We start from the raw sequence: 27,509 nt of genomic DNA on the forward strand, positions 1-27,509 counted from the left end.
AACAGTTCTGATATCCTGTTGACCACAGCTGATTCTGTAGTCCCGGCTGAACAGAACCACAGAGTCTTAATTCAAAATAGCAAATGCCCCAGATAGAGACTTTAACTTTGCTCTGAATCTTCGTTAGCCAGGCCTCCATCTTCTGCACTGTCCTCAGCTCCTACAGAACAACTCACCAAGCATTGAACACTCGGTGGCTTTTTTTACACAAAGTTCCAAAGTCCTTTCACAATCCTTCCCAAAACATGGTTGTCCGTCACAGCAACACCCTGCAGTATGTTAGCATAGTCACTTCTAACACTTTTAAAGTAGTTATAAAAGGATATAATCATAACTATTTTTGGAACTCAATATAATAGCGTTTTGTTCCAAAAGGACCTAATTCTGACTGCAGTTTAGACATTCAACATTTTGAGTATTTCTTGGGTAAGATCACAAGAGGCCTGTATTGATCACTGGCTCTGATTCTGGCATTTAGAAGCCTTGGTATCCTTTCTTTCTTTCTGTCACTCATATATATATATATTTTTTTTTCCCATACATCATGGTTTCTGTTTCAGTCTAGAGGAAGTTTTGTGTTTATTTATACTTCTTGTCTCAGAAGGGATTTTAGTGTGGCTGAGACCAGAGCAAGAAAGATTTAGAGAAGGCATTAAAAAAAAAAAAAAAAAAAAAAGCAAAGGCTGAGTCAGCAAAGACCAATCAGGAAGAACGTCTCCAACTGAAACTAGCCCAGGAGACTGGCAATGGTGAAGGCCAATTGCAAAGTGCAGAAGTAAAGGCTTTCCTGGTAGAGATCAGAGATACACTAAGAAGGTGCAGGGAGTGAGTGCTGAGGCCCCTGCAAAGGTTAGGAGGTAGAAGTGTTCATAATATTGTCCTCCTTCCTTACTAGTCTGGCAGGGATGAGGCAAAGTCTGAGGAAATGAGAGCCTGCACCCACCTTGCTGAGGCTGCTCACTGTAGGAATCAGACAGACCTGGCCCCAGCAGATGGAACCTCAGGCAACTGGGAGTCTCTGAAGTAAATAAGACCTTTTCCTCTGCTTTTGCAGATTGGTTTTCAGAGATAGGGATCTAAGAGTTCAAGGTATCCACAAACGCTGTATTCTTACTGATTGCTCTCTAAATTAATCTTGTGAACGTAATTCCCCAACATAACTTTATATCCCCCAACATAATTTTTTTTTTAATTAAAAAAAGAATCAAGAGCTAGCAGGAGGCTTCTAGAAAGGATTAGGGACACCTCTATGGCCTGAGGGAGAGGAACAAGCTGCACAGAGGCCAGTGCAGCCAGTCATGGATGAACTATCAGCTGTGTTCCCTCAGGCACTTCCTGACCACTGCTCTGCTCAGGCCGTGAGTCTAGATGGCTCCTCAAGATGGCCTGAAGGCAAGTCCGTGAGGGCATTTTCTCGATTTCTTTTTAATTTTTTATTGGAAGTAGGCTCTTCGCTCATACAATACATCCCAACCACAGTTTCTCCTCCCACCATTTCTCCTAACTCCCCTTTCCTCCATACCCATCCCTACCCCTCTAGTGCTGTTTCCTTTTAGAAAAGAGCAGGTCTCTTAAAAAACAAACAAACAAACAAATAGGATAAAACAGGGTACAGCAAGAGAGGGGAAAGCCCTCACACGGACTGGATAAGGCAGCCCGTTAGGAGGAAAAGAGTTCCAAGAGCAGGCAGAAGAGCCAGAGATAGACCCACTCAGTCTTGTTAGGAGTTCCACAGAGACACCAAGCTAGCAGCCATAGTTGCTGCAGACCACCGAGGGGAGTGTATCAGCAGAGGGACCAAGGCTTGGATTTCAGGTAGAGAACGGATTCGGCGTGACAGACAGACACAAACTCGAGGTGTGTGCTGCTGGAAGCTTTACTTCTTGGCATAGATTTAAGTAGTTAGAACAGGTACATCATAATTGGCGATCATCCAGCTCTTATTCATCACCCCACCAAATGTTCCTTGCAAAGAGGAAAGCTGAACGTACAGTCTAGGAAACAATTCTCAGCTGCAAACAATAGTTTAGAAAACTGCAGTTATACTGCCAGACTTGTGGACACCAGATATGCATTCAACATTTACCTTTGTTTTAATAAAGTTTAAACTCCATGTGTATGCCCCCTCAAGATAATATGGAAACTTTTGTAACCATTTTATAATTTCTTTCATTTCTTGCTCAATGTTAGCTTCTCTTTCCCTTCTAGTTAACTCTTGATAAGTTTGCTCAACTTGTTGGGACTTATCCATGATCTTTCTAAAAGACTCACTACTATTCTGAATCATTCTAAACAAAACTTTCCCAAAAGGGGGAAAGGATTTTTCTGGAACAGTTGCGTTCTTAATAGCTGCAATTAATTTCTCTCCTATTTGCTGGGAACTAATGGGTGCAGCAGTTGAGTTCATCGCAGCCGTTAAGTTCATCGGGATCATGATGGTGTGAGACGTTTCCGTCTCTGAACTTTCAGTTCCTGAGACATCTAAAGGTACATGACCATCTTCCCACACTGCTATATTCTTAAAATCAGATATTGTTGACAGGCTTAAAGTTGCTAAGATCACCAAGGCTAGAACACAGAAGGCACCTCCACCGCAAGCATAGACTCTGGTCATCATCTATTTGTAGGGAGACTGCCAGGGACCTCCGGGAGGCCAAGCCATTCTAGGATAGAAATGAAGCACAAGAGCTTCACGTCACACAGACGCCACTGGAGTGGGTGTGGCACATAGTATATACTCAGAGTATATATACTAGTGCAGACCAGGCACACCCTGTGCTTGCCATTGCAGTCTCTATGAGCCCATGTGAGCCCTGCTAGGTGGGCCATATTCTCCTGGTGCCCCTATCCCCTCTGCCTCCTACAGTTCCCCCCATCTTCTTCTGCAGGATTCTGTGATCTCTGGGATGAGGAGGGTGGACCAGCAGAGACCTCCAATTTAGATTCTCTTTCTACATAATGTCTGGCTGTGAGTCTCTGCACTACTCCTGCTGTGGAGGAAGCCTTTCTGATGATGGCTGGACAGGGCACTGATCTAGGAGTATAGCAGAATATCATTAGGAATCATTTCACTGATTTTTTTTTAAAAAGAGAGTCTGTTGCGGGCTGTCAGTGTCCCTAGGTAAGCAAGTAAGCCTGAACTTTGCAAGAAAGGTGGCTGAATTTGAGCCCTTCTGTGGATTTTATTCAGTTCTCTTGCTTGAGTTCCTGCCCTGATTTCTCTTGGTGAGGCTATAATCTGGAAGTTTAAGTTGAAATAAACCCTTTCTTCCTCAAAAAGAAAGAGAAAGAAATGCGTAAGTGATTAAGGGGGTTTTAGGAATAACAATAGCGTAGCTCCTGCTTGTTAAAGGCTTAGCATGGGCTGCCAAGCCTGCAAAGAGGCTTGGGTACATCTCTTAGACTGAGGAATGGCAGATGTGAGCCCAGCGGCGGCTGGATGGCCTCCTTCCCCACTCTTGGTCCAGCCCCCACTCTGCCACTGTTCTCAGACCAGAAGCCCTCAGCCCTGGCTACACACTGGTGTGCCTTCTATGTACAGCCAGAGGAGCATAGGCTGTTCCCAGCTGTGACAGGAAGGCAGAACGGTCACACTGGCCTCAAAGCTGAGAGGCCTCTGTATTTTTATGGCTAGTTACTGTTTTAAAAAAGTAACGTTCTCAGGTAAATGTTGGCACGTGGTCATTTTTATACATCTGTCAGTGGCAAGAGGAACAATCGTATGTTGAAATGCTGACTTTATTCATGGGACATGCTTTTTCTTTTTGAGTTCCTTACTTGATGAATTCATAGTCCAACACTATGTATAGTTTTCTTAGGAACAATGTGGACAGTTCACTAGAAAGGGGACAGAGGATGGTTATGATTTTAAAAGCAAATCACACTGTAGAGATGGGTTGAAGAACACAATTAGTCCTATTATAAAAATCCTGCCTTGTGGTGGGCAGATCCATAGAATTATTCCAGGGTTGCTTTAAACAGAATTATTAAATAATTGCATACAGATCACTGGACCTCCAATGAGGTATGCAAAATTAAATATTCTAAGTTCCAAACAAAGTCTTAGGTGTCCTGAGTAAGGATTAGAAGTGTAGTAAGCCCCACTCAGAAGAGGATTCTGAGCGTGGCTCCTACTACAGAGTAGCAGGTTAATCTCCTCCCAGAATAGCCGTATTTCTTTACCAGCATGGTTTTACTCAATGTAAATATATAGTCTACTTTCTGTTGCTTTGTGCCTATGGAAAAATGACTTAACTTTGCTCATTTAATTAAGATTTACTCCATTTCCTCATGTGCAAACAAGGAAGAAGGTGACATCTGAGGTACTTTTGTTTGCTTTTTGAGCAGGGTTTCTCTGTGTAGCCCTAGCTGTCCTAAAACTCACTCTGTAGACCAGGCCGGCCTCGAACTCACAGAGATCCACCTGCCTCTGCCTCCCAAGTGCTGGGATTAAAGGCATGTGCCACCACCTGTCTTATTTTGGCACTAAGATTCTGAGCCTAGAATTTTCCACAGGGCATTTTCTTATCTTTTAGCTATGTGTAAATGTATGTGTGCCTGCATCCCCACGTGTGTATGCATACTTCACTTAAAGTGTGTAAGGCAGTACTCTTCATAACTATTCCACAGATTTAAAGCTATGCAGGGGGAGTAGACACTGTGTAGTATAATACCATGTAGGTTGTCACGACAACTCTCATGACAAACTCCTCAGTCACCAAAGATGTGCCGTGGTAAAGGATGTTTTCTTTTGAGTTTCATTGGGTTTTTCACTCTACAAGTGCATTTAATCCAAAAGGTTTTTAAATATCTCAGCATAGTGACTCCCTAGCTAGTAAAATGTTATCAGAACTCTTAGCCTTTCAATTTCATCCCCTCACTTACAAAATAGATATGACAATAGGGCCTCCCTCAGGCCTCAGTGAGCACAATTCATTATGCAGGAGACCTCAGCAGGATAAATTGTCTGGGTGGCATTGTCTTTGTAATATTTCATACTCATGCATTTCATAGAGATGACAGTGGGCAATAGAGATGAGTTTAATTGGGTGGGTATTAAAAAATTGTAGTTTACTACAGCTACTCATTAGTACTTGATTGGTAGGTGATAGATCCGTGAGCTTCCTGTTGTGCTTACGGTTTTCCACAATATTAAAGTCAGATGGTGACTAGTTTCAGTGTTTGTATTACTGTTACTTGATCAGCATGTAGTTGGATGTCAGTTCATCTGAGCTCACAGATAGAGATTTCAATACCTCTGTTGATGAATTTCACATGGAAACTGTTTGTTTTTACTGTGTTACATATTGAGGCATAATAATAAGCTTACCATGATTTAATATTTTAAGCATTTATATTGCGGTGAAGTACAGCAGAGACTAAAGGGATACAGTAACGTAATAGAAAATAGCTCATAAGCCAGATTTTACACTGCCTTGTCTCAATAAACGCAGCTCCTGGAAACCTCACTTCTTCCCTGGGCAGACAGCACTCAGAGTGGAGGAGCAGTTCCCTGGAGAGAAACTAGCCAGGGTTTAGATTGTCCTTTTTACCACTAAGATGGTCTGACTATAATGCAGCCCAGGCATATAGCTCAGGAACTCAGAGATCCACTCACTGTGCCTTCCAAGGGCTAAGATGAGAAATATACTTCACACGTTCTCTCTTTGCTGCCAGACTTCTGCCATCCTGGGTCATATGCACACTCCCAGGGAAGGACTCATCCCAGCCAGTGCTACTCTACCAATGTAGTGTCCCCAAAAGGCTGAAGTTGACATCTGACCACATGAAGGAACAGATTAACGAACTGGCCAAGAAAGGCCAGACTCTCCCAGTTGGCTGTGATCCTGAGGGACTCACATGGTATGGCACAGGTCTGTTTTGCGACTGGTAGTAAAATCTTGAGAATTCTTAAGTCTGAAGGCCGTGCCCCCAATCTCCCTAAGGATTGCTACCATTTGATTAAGAAAATGGTCCACAAGCATCTAGAGAGGAACATAAAGGAAAGGATAACGATTGTGACAGAGAGCAGAATTCACTGGCTGGCTCATTACTGTAGGACTAAGCAGGTCCTTCCACCCAACTGGAAGTTATGAGTTGTCTACAACCTCTGCTCTAGTGGCTTAAGTTCTCTTCCATATATGAGCGATAAAAAAATCCCTTAAAAATAGAATAATGTGCACCAGCACACTCAGCAATTTAACCTTTTTACAGCACTATTTGAAAATATTTTTTTTGCTTGCTTGCTTGCTTTTTTAATAATGAATTATTTTGCCTTTTAGGGACCATACATTATTTTTTCTCTACATTTTCTCTCACACATTGCATATTTGCATCTGTCTTAATTGAAGGTATTTGTACCAGGTTTGTCCTGTTCATGTCAGGTTTTCCTGGCACATTCAAATTTTTTTCTTTTAGTGCCACCAAATCATATTGATTTTTAAGTGGCAGATATGTATACTAGAAGACATTAATAATATGTACAAATAACGGTTTTTGTGTATTTGTGATTTTTGCTGGTTTTTTTAATTAATCATTTCTACTCTGTACAAATCATTCCACTTATATTTAACAACAATGCCCTTCTTGTCCAGACACCTCGGACTTACTGCTGTGCAAACACTGAAGACTTGGAGGCGGTTATCCACCACGTTCACAGCCTGTACCCTTTGGCCCCGTTTCTGGCAGCAGGCGTGTCAATGGGAGGGTAAGAAGTTTTCTTTCCAAGACCCCTGAGAGGGAGGCAGTCCTGAAGGACTGTCTGGGAGGACTGTAAGCTAGCTCAACACGTCACTATGAATGCTTGAGTTTCTTAGTGCAGCTGAAGGCAGGCAGGAAGGGATGAGCCCAAGTGAATTTTAGAATTGTCCTGGGTTCTGTGATGCAAAGGGCACACAGCAAGCCCTTCTTGGGGAGCGATCAAATAAACTTAATTTTGTTACTCTCCATTCCAGGTGCTGTGTTAAGCTAAAATGGTTTATGCATGGGCCCTTATACTGGGGTTCACTTGGAACTTTTTGAAGATTTATGTGTATGTGTGTGTACTTGTGTGTGTGTGTACCATGTCAGGGTATACAGTGCCTGAGAAGCCAGAAGACGGCACTGGATCCCCTGAAGCTAGAGTTACAGGCAGTTGTGAACTGCCTGCTGTGAGTGCTGGAAACTGGACTCAGGTCCTCAGGGAAAGCAGCAAGTGCTTCAAGGTGGAGCTTTTCTGGTCCCCTTTTGGAAATACGAATTATCAATCACCACACTTATATTTCAGTAATGTCTAATATTAATAACTGTTAAACTGTTGTGTGCTTGTGCGTGCGTGTGTGTGTGTATGTGTGTGCCTGTATGTGTCTGTGTGCTTGTGTGTGTGTGTGTGTGTGTGTGCCTGTGTGTGTGTGTGCTTGTGTGTGTGTGTGTGTGTGTGTGTGTGCTTGTGTGTGTGTGTGTGTGTGTGCGTGTGTGCGTGTGTGTGTTAGGGAGAATGAGCTGAAGGAAATCTAAAGCTATTATCTAGTATTTTGTCCTTTAAGACCTTCTTCACTGTTGTCCAAACTTACCTTTTAATGGATGTTAGGCAAACACTTTACCACTGAGCCACATACCTCAACCCCAGACCATTGTATTTCATTTTTTAAAGTTTTATCTAATGGAAAATTCTATTTTGCAGCAGAAGAAATCATCAAAAAACAGGCTTAATATATTATTTATAATAGAATATATATATGTATATATTAAACTTTAGACATTTGCCCCTACCAAGCCCTATAAGATTAATGCTATTTATTTCTTTTTCATTACAGTACATTAGAATGTATTTTATTTTACATTCCTGGTGCTCAGGCACACTTATTTCAAAAGCTGATTTGGGGGCCTTGATAGGTGTCTTAACAATTAAGAACATGGGCTGGGGAGATGGCTCAGTGGTTAAGAGCACTGACTGCTGGTCTAGAGGTCCTGAGTTCAGTTTCCAGCAACCACATGGTGGCTCGCAATCATCTATAATGGGATCCGATGTTCCCGACTGGTGTGTCTGAAGACAGCAACAGTGTACTCTTATACATGAAATAAATAAAATAAAACTTTAAAAAATTACAATTAAGAATTCTTGCTGCTTTTATAGAGACAGTACTCAGCACCCAGATGGAACTTACAACTCCTGTTCAAGAGGGTTCTAGTGCCCTCTTGTGACCCGTATGAGCACTGCATGCACATGGTACGCAGACAAACATGCAGGCAAACACACATATAAACGCGATTCACCCTTTTTCTTTTTCAGCTGTTTTTAAAACCAGTCAACATTTAAAGCAGAAAATATTTTTCTTAACTTTATATTCTGGGTGAATCTGCCATCTCAGCGATCAGAGCATGTGTGCTGGCAATAAAAGTCCTCATGACTCTAGCCAGAGCTTTTTGGATTCTGATAAAAAAAAAAAAAATCCATCTCTTACATTAGCATGGAAGGTCTGACTTGACCTAGTAAAGGAAGAGTTCTGAACAGTGAGGAAACAAGCAGAATTCCCAAGTTGTGCTTAATGGACACAATGTAGCGACTCTTTTTTTTTTAGTTCACACTGTGAGCCTGAAAAGACAGAGTGGGGGCTGAACTCCTTCCCTTAATCATATAAATTCATGACTTTTTTTTTCAAGGCTCGCTCTTACATAAAGAGGCCCCAATTGTCTATTCAGAAGCTCTTGGAAAAGGCCTATTCATCCAGCATTGAAACCTCAGGCAGGGTCTGACCATTAGATTAGCTTTTCCAGCCAGCTGAATATTAATGTCTTGTAAATTATTTGAAGGAATCACCCCTTCTAGTTGCCTAGCACTGTGACACATTCCCAAGTGGGTGCATTTTCTTTTTCTTTTGGAGATGCAAACAACAAAAGCATAGCGGAGCAAGAGTTTCATGCCCAGTGAGCCGTGGTCTGGGTTATCCAGCACCTTGACACCTAGGGCCAAGTATGGGCTTTGAGCCAGAACTGAGTTAAGTCAAGAAACTCTGCAGTTCTGGATCCAGATTCTATTCTTCCAGTGAGTTGGTAAATACTTTTTAAATAAAAAGAAAATTCATAGACAAAAACTAAAGAGTATCTCTGCATACAGCCATTACCCCGGCTTCAGTAATTATCAGCTTATGGGTTAGCAGGGTAACCAGCATCACTCACTTCTCCAGTTCAATCACAGTTCTGACTATTATTACCTAAATCTCAGTCATCATTTTATTATTATTTCAGATGGTACTGAGTAGAGCATGTGCATAGAATGTGGGAGTACCTGGGTTCATTTCCTGGTACCTCAAAATAATAAATCAGTAGAATCACTTCTGGGCTTTGGGCTGTGATCTACAATAAACACAGTATCCGTTCTTCTCACTTCAGTGTCGGATGAAGCCTCTGTCCCTGGACAGTAGCTTAAGAACATTCTGGAGCAGGCAAATGGAATGGGATGGATATTGCTTTGTCTACACAGTGCATCAGCCTTGTATCACAGCGCCTCATTGGAGTAGAGATCACAGAAGGAAATCTGTTAATGTTTCAATTGGTAGCTGTAAGTGCAAGAGTTGTCAGTTTCTGTAAAATCACAACACTCTCACACATCAGAACAAGGGACCACACTTCCTGAACATCACTACGAGTCCAGAGCTTGCGTTTACTTCCTGATGATGGAATGCTCACCCTTCCCTGTTGTGTGTTTTTTAGTTTTGTAGTTTGATATGTAGTTACCAAATAAAATCCATTCCTTGGCATTTAAACTGTTTAGTCCATGAGTTCTTTCTCCATCTAGCTCTGTTTCCCCAGCGTGTACCCTTCCCCCCAGTTGGTGAGAGAATGGGGTCCTTCTTTCAAGGTAAAATAATAACTTTTGGGGGTAGCACTTTGACATTAGTTCACTGAGGAATAACCAGGAGTTGCCTCTAAAGATGTGCATGTGCCTATTTCAGGATCTTTCAACTTCCTTTACAAGTGTTCTGATTGTGTATTTTACCAGCCTCTGGCCATTATCTGAACTCCAGCTAAAATGTAAAGAGAGAGAACACTATGGTGAACTCTTCCCAGGACAAAAAGCATCCTTCAAATGGCTCAGTAGCCATAGCACTGTATGCAAATCACGTGGTCATTCTAAAGGGTCATTGTCAAGTCATGTGTGATGGGGCACATTTGTAATTCTAGCATTCCTGGACGCTGAGGGAGGAGGCTTACAAGTTTCAAGCCAGCCTGAGTAAAAAGAGTAAACTCCTGTCTTGAGACAACAGGACTGGCAAGATAGGTCAGGAGGTGAGGGCGCTTGCTGCCTGCATGATGTCCCCAGTTATCCTGGGTTCTACATAGTAGAAAGAGAGAACTGATGCCCTCAAATTCTTCGCTGATCTCCACAAACTTGATATAGACTGTACGTGCATGTATATACACATGCACACAATAAATAAATGTAATTTAATTTTTTTCAAAAGCTAGATGTCCACTTTTCATAAAGATTCCCTGCCCTTGTAAGTGATTTGTGTAAAAGATAATGCGGGAGTATCTTAGCTGTTTCCCCTATTTCAGAACCTAGTTTGTTGAAGAAACTACATACAGAGCTACAGTGAGTGGTGCACTGAGGCATCATCCACCATGGTTTGAAATGTTGAGCACCAACTCAGTCCTTGTCCCTCTCACTCACATAGAACTTGGCTAGAACTGATAAAATTGAATACAAGGAACACAGGAAAACATGTGACAGGACATAATAGGGAAGATAATAAGGAAGAGAAACCCAGTAACTTTAAAGCCGGTTCTTTCCACAGCTTACAAAGCCTTCACCCTGGGCTGGAGAGTACTTCAGAGTCTCGCTGAGGGACGCAGGTGCATGGGTGAGGACAGTGACCACACAGACCAGTGACCTCAGGAGCTCGGTGCATGAGATCCACACACTAGTTCCTGGGTGATCCCAGTGTACATTAGAGAACTGCTTCGGGGTGGATCTCTTCCTTGTTGTGTGATTTATTCCACCATAAGGAGAAACTTGCAGGAATAAGTGTGGGCTGTCTCACAGTTTAGCGAAGTGTAGTATCAGAAATCATGTGGGTCAGGCATGGTGCACACTTAACCTCCCAGACTCAAGAGGCATAGGTGGGAGAATGCAAGATCCTGTTTCAGGGAGGAAAAAAAAAAGTACTTTAAAATATAAACATGAACAATGGGCAGGTAACATGCCTCTGAGTAAAGGTGCCCCCACCAAGTCTAATGGCCTGAGTTTAACCCCCTGGAACCACATGTTGGAAGGTGACTAACTTTAGCAAGTAGTCATCTGACCTCCGTGCACACATGCACATGTCTTGTACACACACACACAAATACATGTACACATTCTAAGAATATGAATATGAATATGAGGAGAAAACAAAAGGTGATCTTTCCAATGTGCAGGACTTAAAACAGTTGTCATGGGTGATGGCACAGGCTCAGCTCTTGGGAAGCTGTCCCAAGGTTCCAGGTTAGGTAGGAGGGTCAAGCATTCAAGGTCACCCACCTGCATTGGTTACTTACCAACCCCGCCTTGTCGCACAGAGTTCATGGTTAGAAAGGCAGTGTCTTAAGATGCAACCAGTCACAGTCTTGTTTCTCCCTGTTTTAGAATGCTGCTTCTGAATTACTTGGGTAAAATTGGGTCCAAAACCCCTCTGATGGCGGCTGCAACGTTTTCGGTTGGCTGGAACACTTTTGCTTGCTCAGAGTCACTGGAGAGACCACTGAACTGGCTGCTTTTTAATTACTACTTGACAACTTGCCTCCAGTCTTCAGTTAAGAAGTAAGTCATAGTTAAAACCTTCTGTTACCAAACATTTTAGATTACACAACCCAGCACTATGAAATTTTAGAGTATAGCACTACCTGTATTTGCATATTTATTTATATCATTTATTTTTGTGCCAAAATGTTGTAATAATTTTTAAGCCCAACCTAGGGTTTCTACTCCACCTTTGACCATTTAGTTTCCAGATAAAAGACATTCAACCTTTATATTTACAATGACTTAAACAGCAAAGGAACTGGGCAATACCTAGTGTCTATGATATCACAATCTATTTACCAATAACCCTGAGTTATTACTCTATATTTCATCTGGGCTGCTCTTAACTCCAATTGGCTAGCCCTCAGTGCCATGTTTTTATGGTTCACCTAACTCATGGCAGCTTCTCTTCCTCTTTACCTTCTCTGAACCCTAACGGTTTTCCTCTGGTCACAAGCCCAGGAAACCTAAACCCCACCTATGTCTCTTCTGCCCAGCTATTGGCTGTTGGCATCTTCATTTACTAATAGAAATCACTTAGGGGTAGGGTCACATACATCACTCAGGTCTAGATGCAGACTCCAGGTATTGGGGGCACAATAGACAGCAAGCCCAAACCTTATTCTCCAGATTATGAATGCATACCAAAAATTATAAGTTAAAAATATAGAAGGGGTTGGGGATTTGGCTCAGTGGTAGAGCGCTTGCCTAGCAAGCGCAAGGCCCTGGGTTCGGTCCCCAGCTCCGAAAAAAAAGAAAAGAAAAAATATAGATAAAAATAATGGGGGTTGTGGATTTAGCTCAGTGGTAGAGCACTTGCCTAGCAAGTGCAAGGCCCTGGGTTTGGTCCCCAGCTCCGAAAAAAAAAAAAGAAAAAAGAAAAAGAAAAATAATGATGCATTCTATCTATGTCTCTGCCCTCTCTCCCCAACCCCCTACCCGCCCACCCCTCCACCCCACTTAGATTTCCTGGCTGTTAATCTTTCCCAAACCTAATTCTTCCTCAGGTAATGTGGTAAGAGTGCCCTGTGCAGCTGGGCTGGTGGCATACCCCTTTGATCCCAGCACTCAGGAGATAGAGGCAGGCAGATCTCTGAGTTCAAAGCTAGCCTGGGCTAAAAGGTGAGCTCCAGGACAGCTTAGGCGACATAGAGCCTGTATTGTGGGGTATTATTGCTGTGAAGAGACACCATGACCACGGCAACTCATAAACATTTCATTGGAACTGACTTACAGTTCAGAGGTTTATTCATTATCTCCATTGTGGGAAGCATGCGGACACTCAGGCAGACATGGTGCTGGAGGAAGAGTTGAGAGTTCTAACAGCAGAAAGAGAGCTTGCATGCCACACTGGGCATAGCTTGAGCTTTTGAGACCCCAAAGCCCCGGCCCACAATGACATACTTCCTCCAAGGCCACAGCTTCTCATAGTGCCACTCCCTATGGGCAAAGTTTTCAAACACTTGAGTCTATGGGGGCCATTCCTATTCAAACCACCACACCTGACTCAAAAAACAAAACAAAACAAAACAAAACAACTGAAAGCGTGCCCCATGTTGAATAATACAGCTTCTTAAGCATGTTCTTCCGAGCATGGTGTGTTTTAGATATGAGAGAATATAAGCTGGCGAGATAGTTTAGCGGGTGAAGGTACCTGCCACCAAGCCTAATTATCTAAGTTCATTCCCTGTGACCCATAGGAGAGAATAGATACCCTCATTGGGACTTAGACCTCTACACACACACACTGGCATACACATATGAACACCAAATAAATGTTTTTTTTCCATTTTAAGAAAATTTATTCAAAACAAAAAAGAAATAGAATGTAGTTTATTTGTACAGTCAAAGCTCATAGTACTTGTATCTCCACAATATTGTCTTTGCATCCATTTTTCTGTGCACCTCCTAAAGTGAACCCGGCATGTTGGCACAGAGCATACAGATGGTTCCGTTCTTATTTCCTTAATGGCTAATACTGTTTTTTTGTTTGTTCAGTACTGGGGATTGAATCTAGGATCTCATACATGTTCGGCATGCTCGGCTCATGCTCAATCACTGAGCCCCACCCCAGCCTTACCATGCCTTTCACCATGAATTGCTAAAATATATATATATATATATATATATATATATATATATATATACTCTGTGTTTGTGTGTGTGTGTGTGTGTGTGTGTGTGTGTGTGTGTGTGTGATTTATTAGACAGATATATATTGATCATGAAAGAAAAGTGACCAGGGCCAGGTATAGCAGTACATGACTTTCAAGGTTAGCCTAGTCTACAAAGTGAGTTCCAAGACAGTTAAGGCTAGCTCAAAAAAAAAAAAATAACTAGAAGGAAGGAAGGAAAAAGTGACCAATGTTTAAAATACAAGTTTACAAAAATTTTAGTTCTAATTTATATACTGGTATGATGGAGAAGCAATTTCTGGGATGGGAAGATGGTAAGAACACTTGCCGTGAAAGCATGTGGATGTAGATTTGCATCCCTCTAACCCACAGGGATCCAGACGTGGTAGTATAAGTCTGTGTCCCAGTTCCCTGGGAAGATGGGAGACAGAAACAGGTCTAGCCTGGGGTATGCGGTGGTAGACAGTACAGGGATAGCCTGGTGTACACAGTGACAGATAGTAAGAATAAGGTGGAAAATGGGAACCTACACCAAAGTCATCCTCTAACCTCAACATATGCACCACAGCATGCGACACACACACACACACACACACACACTTACACACACACACACACACACACACACACGAAGAAGCAATTTCTTTAGTTAACTTACTTAGCCTTTTTTAGCATATTGACTTTTTAGCAACAGTGTATAGATATATTTTGTTATAAGACAACCTATAAGTTATTTCTATTATTATAAAACTAGTTTATTCTTTCTTAATTTAAAAATAGTACTTAAGTGTCTGGATATGGTAATGCACACCTTTAATTCCAGCACTTAGGAGGCAAAGGTAGATGGATCTCTGTGAGTTCAAGACCATCCTAGTCTACAGAGTAAGTTCCAGGATAGTCAGAACTACACAGAGAGACCTTGTCTTGAAAAACCAAAGGAAAAAAATAAATATAAATTAAGCCACTTAAAATACTACTTTGAAAATGAATGTTAATGTACTTACTACTCCTATATCTGATTATTTAAACTCAAAATATTTTCATTATATTTTATTAACTTTGTGTAGGCCGTATGCTGTGGAGGTTGGAGAATAATCTGTGTGAGTAAATTCACTTTCTACCATGTGTATCCAGAACTCAGGTCATCAGCCTTGATCAGGTGTCTTCCCTTACCCACTGGCCCAGGAAATATTATTTTAGTAGCGGCTTTGTGCCCCATGCCAGACTTTAAGATTATCTGGTTTTATATATATATTCAGGTATGACTAAGGTAGAGATGATCTGAAGGTTTCGTTTTGACATCTGTCTTGTTCCAGGCACCGGCATATGTTTGTGGAACAGATTGACATGGACCAGGTCATGAAGGTGAGACAGAGCTTTTCCTCATACGTTCATTTCCTCTTGTGACTCCAAGAGCCCGTTCCATCTGGTTTTGCTTTCCAGGCCAAGTCGATCAGAGAGTTTGATAGGCGGTTCACCTCCGTCATGTTTGGATACCGTACGCTTGATGATTACTACACAGATGCCAGTCCAAACCGCAGGCTGAAGTCGGTGGGAATCCCAGTGCTGTGCCTGAATGCTGCAGACGATGTTTTCTCACCCAGCCACGGTAAGCGTATCATCCGGCTATACACTTTGGCATGAAGTAACCTTCTTTTTCAGACTTGTTAGTTTTACACTGAGCAATCTCTCCTGCCCAACCGACAACCTTGAATTAAGACAGTATAAAAGTTAATTCTTGAATCATTTTCTTTCTTACAGCATCCAAGGGAAAAGACTAGACCATTTTTCTTTAGAGATGAACATTTAGTCCAAATTTGCTTCCAGCATTGAAGTACTCAAGGACACTGTGTTTCTAGACTCTTTTCCAGGTTAAAGGGAAGAAAACTTCAAATTCATTTACTTTGGGACTCTAGAAAGAAGAGCAAACAATGACAGATTCTCCCCAGGCAGAGAGGCTGGCACATAATCTGTTGAAAGGACCAGTATTTGAGAGGAACAAGTGGTTATACTCACATGAACATACAAAATAGCAGAGTTCTAACCGGGCTGAATCTGTGATAGCAGACGGTCCCCTGAGACACTGAGCACATGACCTAAGACACTTGGATTCTATCAGGAAAACCAGATTTCTGTTTGCTTGCCCTATGTCTTAAGATAATGCCTTGCTAGCCCAGGCTGCTTTTCATCTTCTTGCCTCAGTGTCCCAAGTGTTGGGATTAGAAGCACGTAGAACCGTTCCAGGCAGCTTAAAAAATCATAATGCGAGACATTATATGACCAGCCTTTTTGGAAAACGGTTAGAAGTGGACTTGCTGGAAGACATGTAGACATTGCTGTTAGAGCGGTTTATATTTCGCTCCAGCCGTTTGCCAATAATGTCTCACCTTCTGTTGAGTGAAAATAGAAAACAGGAAGATAGAAAAAGATGATCACCCAGACTTAGATATCTCAGCAACGGACGGTGAGCACGCATCACCATTGGTCAGAGTTGTATTTATTTTTATTTTTGCTATTTTTATATGTCTGCTGCACACACACACACACACACACACACACACACACACTACATTTGGAATTTTAAGTCCTTTGTAAAGATATCAATTATCTTTAGAAATTTAAATTCATGTAAAGTTAATCAAGATTATACAGAGTGAATTTACAACTTTCACAAAGGTTAGCTTAGTCTTAATTTCTCGAAACAAAAATCAGCCTATATTTTTATTTTATTGTATCTCATCTTCTGTGTGTTTGTGCACTTGAGTTCACACATGCGCACGGGTGCCACAGCACGTGTGTGCAAGGCAGAGGTCCTTCTGCCTCCACACCATGTTTGACCCCAGATAAAATTGAGGTTATCAGGCTTTGCAGAGGCACCTGGGAGCAGAGCCATGTCAACAGCCCAGGAAACAACCTTTATTTTTAGGTTTTATAAAATCTTGGCTTGATTCTTTTAAAAATAAGGATCTAGCACAAGACTATAAATATGAATTATTATAAGAGTGTAGATGGTTAGTATAAATAAGTCAAACTCATTGCATTTAGCCATACTCATTACAAGTATTTGTTTAAAGTTTTTACTGATTAGAAGTGATAAAGTATACTTTTCCAAAAAGAAATGTTAATGATCTCTCCCCCTCTTTCTCCTTCCCCCCACCTCATTTACCTGTTTCTCCCCTTCTCTCGCCCTCTTCCCCTCTCCTTTTGCTTCCTCTTGCCTTTACTGCTTTCAATTCCTCAAGCTATCCCAATAGAAACTGCTAAGCAAAACCCTAACGTGGCTTTGGTCCTTACATCGTATGGAGGCCATATTGGTTTTCTGGAGGGAATCTGGCCTAGGCAATGCACTTACATGGATCGAGTCTTCAAGCAGTTTGTGCAGGCCATGGTTGAGCATGGACATGAACTCTCCGACATGTAGCTTCTTGGCTGCATTAAGCCTGAGCAACTGTTGTTACTGCAGCTGAGCTCAGTGCATGAATTTTAACTACTGAAGGTAAAGCTGATCAACCAGCAGACGGGTGAAGAGGTCGGCATGACATGCAAAAACTACTTCTTAGGGAAATAAAACAATTTTGTAGTAAGAAATTAAAAATAGTTTAGATTGTTACTGTAGTAGATCTTATTTTTCCTATGCCTTACCGAATATGACCTTAAAATTAAGTAGTCCTTATGGAAGAGTTGCACTTAACCAAAACTATTGTGTAAAGAGATTTTAATTCCTCAGGGTTTTCATTTAGGCTAATATTTTTAGATTACTCAGTTTAGGTGACTTAATAGTACTCTAATAACTGTTAAGAGATTTTAATGATTTGAATGTAAGTTACAAGAGGGGCATTCATAGTAACAGGATAAAGGATAAATTGCAATGTGTAAGTGTTTCTTCTGACATTAAAAGGCAAATGCAACAATGTTAGACTGACTTCTATATTTCTCTCTTCTCTGATGATATTAAATTAGGGCTGATTTATGTTTTATAATTATTATTTACATGCTTATTTTTAAAATAGTATTTGTGAATACATATATTAAAATAAATTCTATCATTTTAAGTTGTTTCTTTGTGAGTTTTTAATCTACAAAAGTAGAGCCCTGTTGGGTCTGGTGGCATAGAGCTTTAATCTCAGCACTCGGGAGCCACGGGCAGGTGGACTGCAGTGAGTTTGAGGCCAGCCTAAATTATAATGAGCTCCAGCCAGCCAGGGCTGTATAGTGAGGCCTTGTCTCAACATGGGGGGAAAAAGGGCTCAGAGCATAATATCTAAAGAGTAGCTAATAATAATTTCATGAATGTATTATCAAGAAAACTTTTCACTTCACTATTTGCAAAATAAAGGCTGACATCATACCCTACTTAAGCAAACTTTCAAGACTTAGGGATATAAATCAGTTGTTAGGTTGCTTGCCTAGTCTGCAGGAGAGCCTTAGTTTAATTCCCAAAACTAAAACTGATCATGTGGCTAAGCATATAGCCTGTAACCCCAGCACTGTGGAGGTTGTTCAAGGTCAGTTTGAGCTACAAGAGAATCTGCAAAGAGACTCTTGTAATTTAAATCAGCAGGATTAGCTCAGCCACAGAGTGTATATCTATGTTTAAGGCCCTGAATTCAATTCCCTATTACCACAGGAAAAAAATAGTAATTTGGTATTTATTTTACAGAAGTTGTACCATTCTGTGGTCCCAGCAGCAGTGCTGTGATCACTATTCTTACCCAAACTGTTTTTATTTTGTCTTTTGAGCCAGAGTTTGTCTGTTTAGCCCTGGCTGGCCTGGAATTGCTATGCAGATCAGGATGGCTCCAGTTTACAGAAATCCACCAGCCTCTTCCTCCCAATGCTGGGATTAATGGTGTTCACCACCAAGACCGGTTCCAGAAGTGCTTGGATTGGTTTTTGTTTTGATCCGTGTCTCATTGTGCAGCCTATGCTGACCCTGACCTCTCAGTCCTCTGGCTTCAGTGTATCCCTGACAGCTGAGACACAAAGTAAAGGTGTAACCACGCCCCACCCCAAAACTGTTTGTTTTTATTGTTTGACAATTTCATACATGGAATATAATACATTTTGATCAAATATATCCCCTCTCCTACCTGCAATTCTTTCTGTACCCACTTTTTTCCCTCCTAACTTTATGTGGGTATTTTTTTAATTAAATGAATCTACTTAGTATAAATAAGGCTATCAACTGCAAAAAAGCCTGTGAAGAGCTGCATCCAAAGAGAATGAACTCCCCCGGTAGCTACCTGCTGCAAATCATGCCCCCAGCCCCGAGGCTCAGCGACCGTCGTGTGGTGGGAGAAAAACTCGTGAGAACCAGTAGGGATGAGGGACTGTGGTGTAGTAGTCTGCAGCAGCTGTGGACAGCCAAGGTCCTGACCTGACGGGCGCAATGAAGAAATGAAGGAAGGACTGACATAGACAGAAAAACTGGACTGCAGCCTCTGACTGGAGAGCTTTGGTGTCCTGGGAGCTCAGCATGTCTAGTGCACAGTGAGTGAGGAGCGGGTGATTACAGATAAATAAAGAGGCAGGGTTTATGGTATCAGCTGGATCACGGAAACAGGTTCAGCTCCTCTAGATAGGAGCAGTCTCCAGCATAACCATGGGGAACCATGGTGGACAGTTGTTTGCACATAGCCATGGGGCAGGGGGAGCTATGGTGGACAGTTGTTTACACATACTGTCAGTGTCCAGACTCAGGCCTCCAAGGCAGGCTTTGTCATTTCCCTCTGATCTTAATCTTGGTCTCAGGCCGGGGCTGGAGTAGAGGTTTGGGTGGCTTTGCCATTTCCCTCTGGATAGAAAGCTCAGATCTTTGACATGGCAGTGTCCAAGTCCACAGCACACATTCACTCAGGACCTGACATGCTCGTGGCTTCCTCTGCTCCCCACAGTAGTGATTTCAGACATTATTGAGCCATTGCACAAATCAAGTCACAGTGGCAGTGACTTCGTGCACAAGACCTGCAAAAGATCGCAGCAGTCATAATTCCACTGTGGATAAGGGAGGGACTCATGAAGTCCCACTCAGCTGACAAAACTTTACTCTTCTCATTGTATTTTACTTACTATTTGGGAAGTGTGTGTGTGTGTGTGTGTGTGTGTGTGTGTGTGTGTGTGTGTGTATGTGTGTGTGTGTGTGTGTGTGTGTGTGTGTGCATGTGTGTGCGTGTGTGTGCGCATGTGTGTATGTGTGTGTGTGTGTGTGTGTGCATGTGTGTGTGTGTGTGTGTGTGTGTGTGTATGTGTGTGTGTGTGTGTGTGTGTGTGTGTGTGTGTGTGTGTGTGTGCGCATGTGTGTGTATGTGTGTGCATGTGTGTGTATGTGCATGTGCATGTGTGCGTATGTGTGTGTGAGTGTGTGTATATGTGTGTGTGTGTCTGTATATGTGTGTATGTGTGTGCGTGTGTGTACATGTATGTGTGGTGTGTATGTGTATATATGTATGTGTGTGTGTGCATGTGTGCATGTGTGTATGTGTGTGCGTGTGTGTATGTGTGTGTGTGTGTGTGTGTTAAGGTTAGGACAGCTGAGTCAGTTCTTCCATGTGGGCCACAGGAGATTTGGTTCAAAAAATAAAAGTTTAGATGTTGGATTTTGAGATTCGGTATGTTTAATCTTTATGGTGATATAAAAAGATACCCAAAGGATATTAGAATAAAAAGAAAAGGATACAGCAGTGTGTGTAAAGAAATAAAAATGTACACAAGGAGACTCCAAGAGGATACGGAAAAGCTAGGTACAGCAATTTCGTCTAGGGAGATAAACTTAGGAAGAGGAGACAGATGGAGAATATGTCTTTAAAATTCTCTACTATAGTATATATGTTCACAGGTACAGGGGCTTGCCGCCAAGCCTGATGACACGGGTGAAATCCCAAGCACCCACCCAGCAGAAGGAAAGAACGGGCTGCTGAAAAAGCTGTCCTCTGACCTCTACACCATGCTCCACAGCACACACAGACACAAAAGTAAATACATAGGAATTTTAAAATCATTATACGTTTAAAATACAAAGATAAAATCAAAGGACTATAAGAAACATGACAAGCAGAGAAGCCAGGGGTAGAAACTGTGAGAAACCCAAGATGATGATATTCAAATGCTAGTGAGTGACCCGGGAAGAAAGTTCCAGAAATTCAAATGAATGTGCGTGCTCTGTAGTATTGCCAAGCAATGCAATGCGGCCAGACTTTCTAGTAAGTACAAATTGTTCTACACATCAAACTAACTTACAGTATCTTGTCAGATGCCATGATTTGTGGCTATAATGCTAGCGTGTGGGAAGCTACGACAGGAAGACAGCCATGAGTTGCAGGCTTGTACATGAATACACGCACACACACATGCTCATACATGCATGCCACAGACACATATGCACATGCACAGGCACACACACCAGTCCCTTCATCTGGATGTGATGGGGTATATACCTGTAATCCCAAACACGAAACATCTGCACATGGAAAAAGCAGCTCTTACATTTCAGTTCCAGCTCTTGTCACAGCACGGTAGCATCTCATTAAAACAGACAGAGGAACTCTGGGTATTGAATGAGATAAACAACAGAGCTGAACCAGCAAGATGGCTCAGCAGGTTACTACAGCCACCGAGTCTGACAACCCAAATTCAATCCAGAAGCCGTAAAGCCAGTAACGTGGTGCCTGGCGAATTTTAGCAGTACTTATTAAGGCAGAAAATCGGAATGTTATAATTCTACCCAGTTCTCCTAATCTAGACACGAGTATTATAAATTCACTTAGGTGGAATTCTATGTAAATAATCTACCCATCCTTAAGAATACTAATTCACATTAAAAAAAAAAGAATACTAGTTCACCAGGCATAGTGGCAGACACTGGTAAGCACACAACTGGGAGGTTTGAGAAGGAGGAGCTTGAATTTGAGACCAGCCTGGGGTACATAGTGAGGCCTCGCCTCCAAAAACCAAAAAGCCTATATGGCTGCAGAAATGGCTCAAGAGTTATGTATAATTCCTTAAAAATAAAAAAAAAAATTTAAAACCCGAGTCCACACCTGAGATAACCCCCAGCCTAGAGCCATGCCCCCCACCCCCAACCCTTGCTACATGTGGCAGGTGGGAGAGCTGTCCCTAAGGTTCTGAGAGCAGGAAAGCGAGCCCTGGACCGTTTTCCTGGACCTCAAATCCTGTACTCAGGAGAATGGGCCCTGCACATTGCCTGAACAGCACAGTACAGCTGCCCTGGTGATATGGGCCGTGGGGGGGGGTTGGGGGGGAGGTGAGAGAGGGAGAGCTGGTCCTGCCCCTTGCCTGCTGCCTGCAGCATTGGGTGAGCTCATCCTGGATCCTGGTGGTGTGGGTGCAGAAGAGCTGACAGGATGACCAACTCAGCTACCACCCAGGCCCAGGTTCAGGGCTTTTGGGTTGGGCCACCCCAGCATGTACCCAGTCAATGAACTGCTGGAGCTGATGAAGGGGCAGGTCCTGTAGATACAGGGCAAGGACAGGGTAGCTAAGAGGAGCCCTGGTGAGGATCAAGTAATGATAGTGTAGCAGAAGCCAGAGGCTTAGAACCAGACCAATGACTCTCGCAATGAACATTTGCAAGTAAAGCTGTGTGGACAAAAGGGGTACACACTGTGATATACTCCAGCTTCCACAGAATTTTTTTTTCTTTTGTGGAGGAGGGTTGCAAGGGTGAAAGGACAGATACAAAAGGTCAGGGAAATGAGTGAGATTGGGGTATATGACGTAAAATTCACAAAGAATCAATAAAAAGTTAAATAAAAAATTAAAACCCACAGAACAAACAAACACAAAACACACGCAAGAAAAAACAGCTGACAGTGTGCATCTTTGGGATATCACACCCGATTGATATGACAGTGAGTAAGTATGGTACATGCACGTTATGCAGCCCCATACTCTCCAAAGATAGTTCTGACATGCTATTTAATAAAAACACGTTGATACACACACACACACACACACACACACACACACACACAGAGTATTTATACACAAAGTTAATTTTCAAGTGTTAAAAATACTGCATGTTTCAGCAGATGAAGGCACTTACCATCAAGCCTGAGGACCATGGTTCTTTTAATCTCTCAGCCCCACAAGGTGAAGAGAGAGAACCAACAGCTCCCCTAAGCCTCTGACACGTTATATTCATAAACATGTGTGTACACATAAAAATAATAAATGCAATAGATTTCTTTTAAATACTGGAATTTCAGAAACTTTACAAGAGGGAAACGATTATTGCCTGTGGCGGTTGTCACAAGAAGTAATAATTCCTTCCTTCTCCACTTCCCCCACTTTCTCCTTCCTTCCTTTCTCACCCTGTAGCCCAGTCTAGGCTCGTTTGCTCAGTATGTAATCCTGAACTGGCAGCCATCCAAATTCAGCCTCCAAGTGTTGCCATTACAAACATGAACCACTAAACCTGCCTAGAAGTTTTTCTTTCTTTTCTTTCCTTTTCTTTCTGTTTTGTTTTTTGAGGCAGGGTTTCTCTGGGTATCCCTGACTGTCCTGGAACTTGATTTGTAGAGCAGGCTGGCCTGGAACTTGATTTGTAGAGCAGGCTGGCCTCAAACTCAGAGAGCCTTCTGCCTCTGCCTCCTGACTGCTGTAATTTAAGGCGTGTGCCACCACTGCCCTGCTAGAAATTTCTTTATATATGCATTTACTGGGAATTTGAAGGTATAGTGAAGTCAAGAAATGTGATTTTACACTTCATTTTATCCTCTAGGTCCAACACAGAGTCTGGCTGTAGTCTCTTCATAGGCCTTTGTTACTTAAAAATACTGTGTTCAGTACTTAATAATGCTTTACTGAATCTCAGTCGCTTAGGTAGAACCTTAGGGCAGAATTTACACATAAACCAGAATGAGGAGAGCACAGATTTCTTCAGACTCTCCGTGATTCAGAGCATCTTTTGAAGCAGCCTATTTCCCCTGCAGACTTCAGACTCAAAGTGATAATTAAAAAATCACGGTTACTCTGAGCCTAATATAGCAATTGTCACAAGGTAAGCACTCAGCTTCCTGGAGCTTAATTTGGAATAGAGGAGGACAACACGTGAGGTCAGGTGATAAAGAATCCCTAGGGAATGTCTTCTTTATACATTTTTGAGAGAGTTGGTCTTTCCGAAAGATAACATTTGGTCCCCACTTTTTCTAAGACCAGGGCAAAATACAGAATAAACACTAATACTCATTTTTCTACATTATAATATCCACATTGACTAATATAGTAAAATGTACCATATGTAATTTCTTTTAATGTTTTGATTTCTAAGTAAATAAATAGATCTATTTCTGGGAATATTCTAATTTTTTAAATGCTGGTTTTTTTTTTTATTTGTTTTGTTTTTGAGACAAGGTTTTTCTTTGTAGCCTTGGGTGACTTATAACATGGAAGGCTGGCCTCAAACTCATAAATATTCCTGTCTCTGCCTCCCAAGTATAGGGATTAAAGGTGTATGTCATTTGTTTTTCTTAAATGTGTTTTAAAGTTGGGAATTAATCAACTTCCACTTGCTCTATACCCAGTACCAAACCTTAGAGACATATTTTTATTCTGGCTCTGTCTTTAAACCACCCAAACACAGAGATACTTTAAATATTTTTATGTCTTGCATGATACAGGGATAGGTAAAAATTCTGTGATAATGAAAATAATTAAAAGTATTCACCACTCTATAGCCAGACACAGTGACGCTTGTCTGTAATCCCAGCTATCAGGAGGTAGAGGCAGGTGGATCTCTGTGAATTCTAGGCCATCCTGGTCTTTATGGTAAATTCCAGCTAGATCTATGTAGAGAAACCATGTATCAAAAAGAATTACTTACCTCTTTGCAAAGTGTGTGTGTGTGTGTGTGTGTGTGTGTGTGTGTGTGTGTGTATGTGTTCCAAAAAGAAACTCAGTACCAAGTGTAGGGTATTGCTGTGAAAGGCTGTGAAAAACTATGCTGTTTTTCAGAAGAAGATTATGCTGTGGAAGACTTTGAAAGAAGACTTTGGACTAGGATATATATATATTTAAAACTATTTACTTCTCTGTAAAGTATATATGTGTGTGCACATATATTGTTATTATTGTTAACGTTTTGGTTTAATTTTTGAAACAACAGTCTCATGAATCCCCGGCTGGCCTCCAACTTGATATGCAGCTGAGAATGGCATGACATTGAACTCCTGCTGCTTCAACTTTTATCCCCAAAAGGCTAAGATTATATGCATACTACACCTAACTCTGAATATAGAAAGTCACCCCTTGCATGAACTAAACACTGCTATTGGTGTCTATAAATGTTAAATATCTCATTTGTAGTGGTTTGAATAGTTGGTTCCTAGTTGATGGAACTGCTTGGGAAGGATTAAGAGGTATGGCCTTGTTGGTGCTGTCAGGTCACAGAATGAAGGCTTTTCAGTAGGCCAGCAATTTCCAGTGTTGTTCTCTCTCTGCCACATGGTTGTGTCTCAAGATTTGAGTTCTCAGCTACATTTCTAGTCCTATGCCTGCCTCCTGACACCCTGCTCACCTTCAAGTTTTAGCAGTATCCAATTAAATACTCAAATTGATCCTGGTAGTGGCAGCATTCCTTACTACCCAACCCTATGTTCTGGATTCCCAAATGAAAGACACACACACACACACACACACACACACACACACACACACACACACAGTTTACATTTTGACATGCCTTAAACAGCTCAATGGCTGGGCCACTTCCTAACCTCCATGCAGCTAATCAACCTCCCTCTGATATTCCTGACCTGTTACTTACTAAAATCTATATACTATCTTTACAGTCCTGGACCCAGATGTGCAGCCCTCTTGGGGTCTCCCCCAGCTCCTATGTGGCAGCTATGCTCTCTGTCCTATACCTTCTCAGGCTTGGTGTCTCTCCTCTTTCTTTCAGCATGGCAGATCACTATCTTTCTTCTTTCTCCCTCTCTTCCTAGCCCAGGAATCCTAAAAGTTCTTTCTCTGTCTGTACTGCCCAGCCATTGACTGCCAGCAACTTTATTTACTAATCATAATCAACTAGGGGCAGGGTCCCTCTGTGTGGACGTGCAGATTCTAGCACAAACAATTTGGGGACTCAAATTATAATATAAGCAGTATTAGGCCAAGCCCACTATATCAAGTCATTGACTTACCCTCTGAAATTGTGAGCCCTAAATAAACTCTTACTTCTATAAGTAGCCTTGGTCATAGTTTTCTCACAGCATAGAACAGTAAGGAGGAAGATGGTATCAAGCATTGGGTATTGCTGTGAGAGGCCGGATTATGCTGCTTTTCAGATGAATGTGGAAGACTGTGGGACTTTGGGCTAGGGAAGTGCTTGAACACTGCAAGTGACTATCGTAGCAGGAGCTTGTAAGAAAGCTTGCTGAGAGAAATGTGAACTGTGGAGGCCCAGCTCAACAGGTTTCACAAGGGAACAATGATAGCAACAGGTTAGAAACCATTCTTGCAATATATTGGCAAAGAATGTGGCTGCTTTCTTCCCTTGTCCTGAGGCTAAATTTAAAGTAATGAACTAATTTCTTTGGCTGAGGAGATCTCAAGATGAGTAATATTGATTTTATCACATAGTTAGTTACCAGAATTCCCTTTCATTCAGTTATACAGTGAAAAAGAACAAGCGAGTAAAAAGGCAATACAATCTTCTTAGTTTGAGGAGAAAAGGAGCACCAGGCAATTTAATGTTGGAGTCAAGGCTTGTGCTGAAAGTGATGGGAGATTAAAGGAAGACCTGATCCACTGGGCATTGGTGGCACACAACTTTAATCCCAGCACTTGGGAGTTAGAGACAGGTGTATCTCTGGGTTACTGGGTTACTGGGTTAGAGGCCAGCCTAATCTACCTAGTGAATTTCAAGACAGCCAGGGCTACAGAGAAACCCTGTTTTGAAAAACAAAACAAAAAAAGGAACCAGATCCAAAGTACAATAAAGGGAAGGATGTCTTTATGGCAAGACCCACTCAACTAAGCTTTTGACTTATGAAATGGAAAGGGGTAGGTGTGACTTATATCCTGAGAAGGAATTTTAGCAACACCAACAAAATCGTTAGAGATGATTTTGCTGGGGCAAGAGCACTTATATTTTCTGTAGTGAAGTTTTCAAGCACAGCTTTAAAAATGTTTCAAGAGCCTTAAGCTGACCTCATATCAGAGGCTTTTACAGGTCAAATATGTATGCTAGGCTAGCTTCCTGCCTGCAGTGATCTTATTCCCTCAACCTCTTGTGCTGTAATTACAGATGTGTTACAACTTGAACTCTGGGATAAATTGACAACTTTCTGTACAGTTGTCTTAGTTTGGGTTATTTTAGTTGTTAGTATTGCTTCCACGAAACGCCATGGTCAAAAAACAAGTTGGGAAGGAAAGGGTTTATTTGGCTTACATGTTGCTGTTCATTATTGAAGGAAGTCAGGACAGGAACTCAAAACAGGGAAGGATCCTGGAGGCAGGAGCTGATGTAGACACCATGGAGGGGTGCTGCTTACTGGCTTGCTTCCCCTGGCTTGCTCAGCCTGCTTTCTAATAGAACCCAGGTCAATTGATTCTCCATGGCACCACCCACAATGGGCTGGGCCTTCCCACATTGA

General features: G+C 41.9%; 1 protein-coding gene across 1 annotated transcript in view; it reads left to right on the top strand.

Moving 5' to 3' along the window:
* The window catches only part of Abhd3 (abhydrolase domain containing 3, phospholipase), a 52,917-nt gene extending 34,969 nt beyond the window's left edge, over positions 1-17,948 (top strand). Inside the window, exons 5-9 of the mRNA XM_032885641.1 lie at positions 6,594-6,706; positions 11,606-11,779; positions 15,213-15,261; positions 15,340-15,505; positions 17,139-17,948. Coding sequence (XP_032741532.1) covers positions 6,594-6,706; positions 11,606-11,779; positions 15,213-15,261; positions 15,340-15,505; positions 17,139-17,317 — 681 coding nt within the window. The 3' untranslated portion in view covers positions 17,318-17,948. The remainder of the gene's footprint in view (positions 1-6,593; positions 6,707-11,605; positions 11,780-15,212; positions 15,262-15,339; positions 15,506-17,138) is intronic.
* Positions 17,949-27,509: the final 9,561 nt, after the last annotated feature.

The sequence above is a fragment of the Rattus rattus genome, chromosome 15 (assembly GCF_011064425.1).
Source record: "Rattus rattus isolate New Zealand chromosome 15, Rrattus_CSIRO_v1, whole genome shotgun sequence".
Taxonomy (NCBI): Eukaryota; Metazoa; Chordata; class Mammalia; order Rodentia; family Muridae; genus Rattus; species Rattus rattus.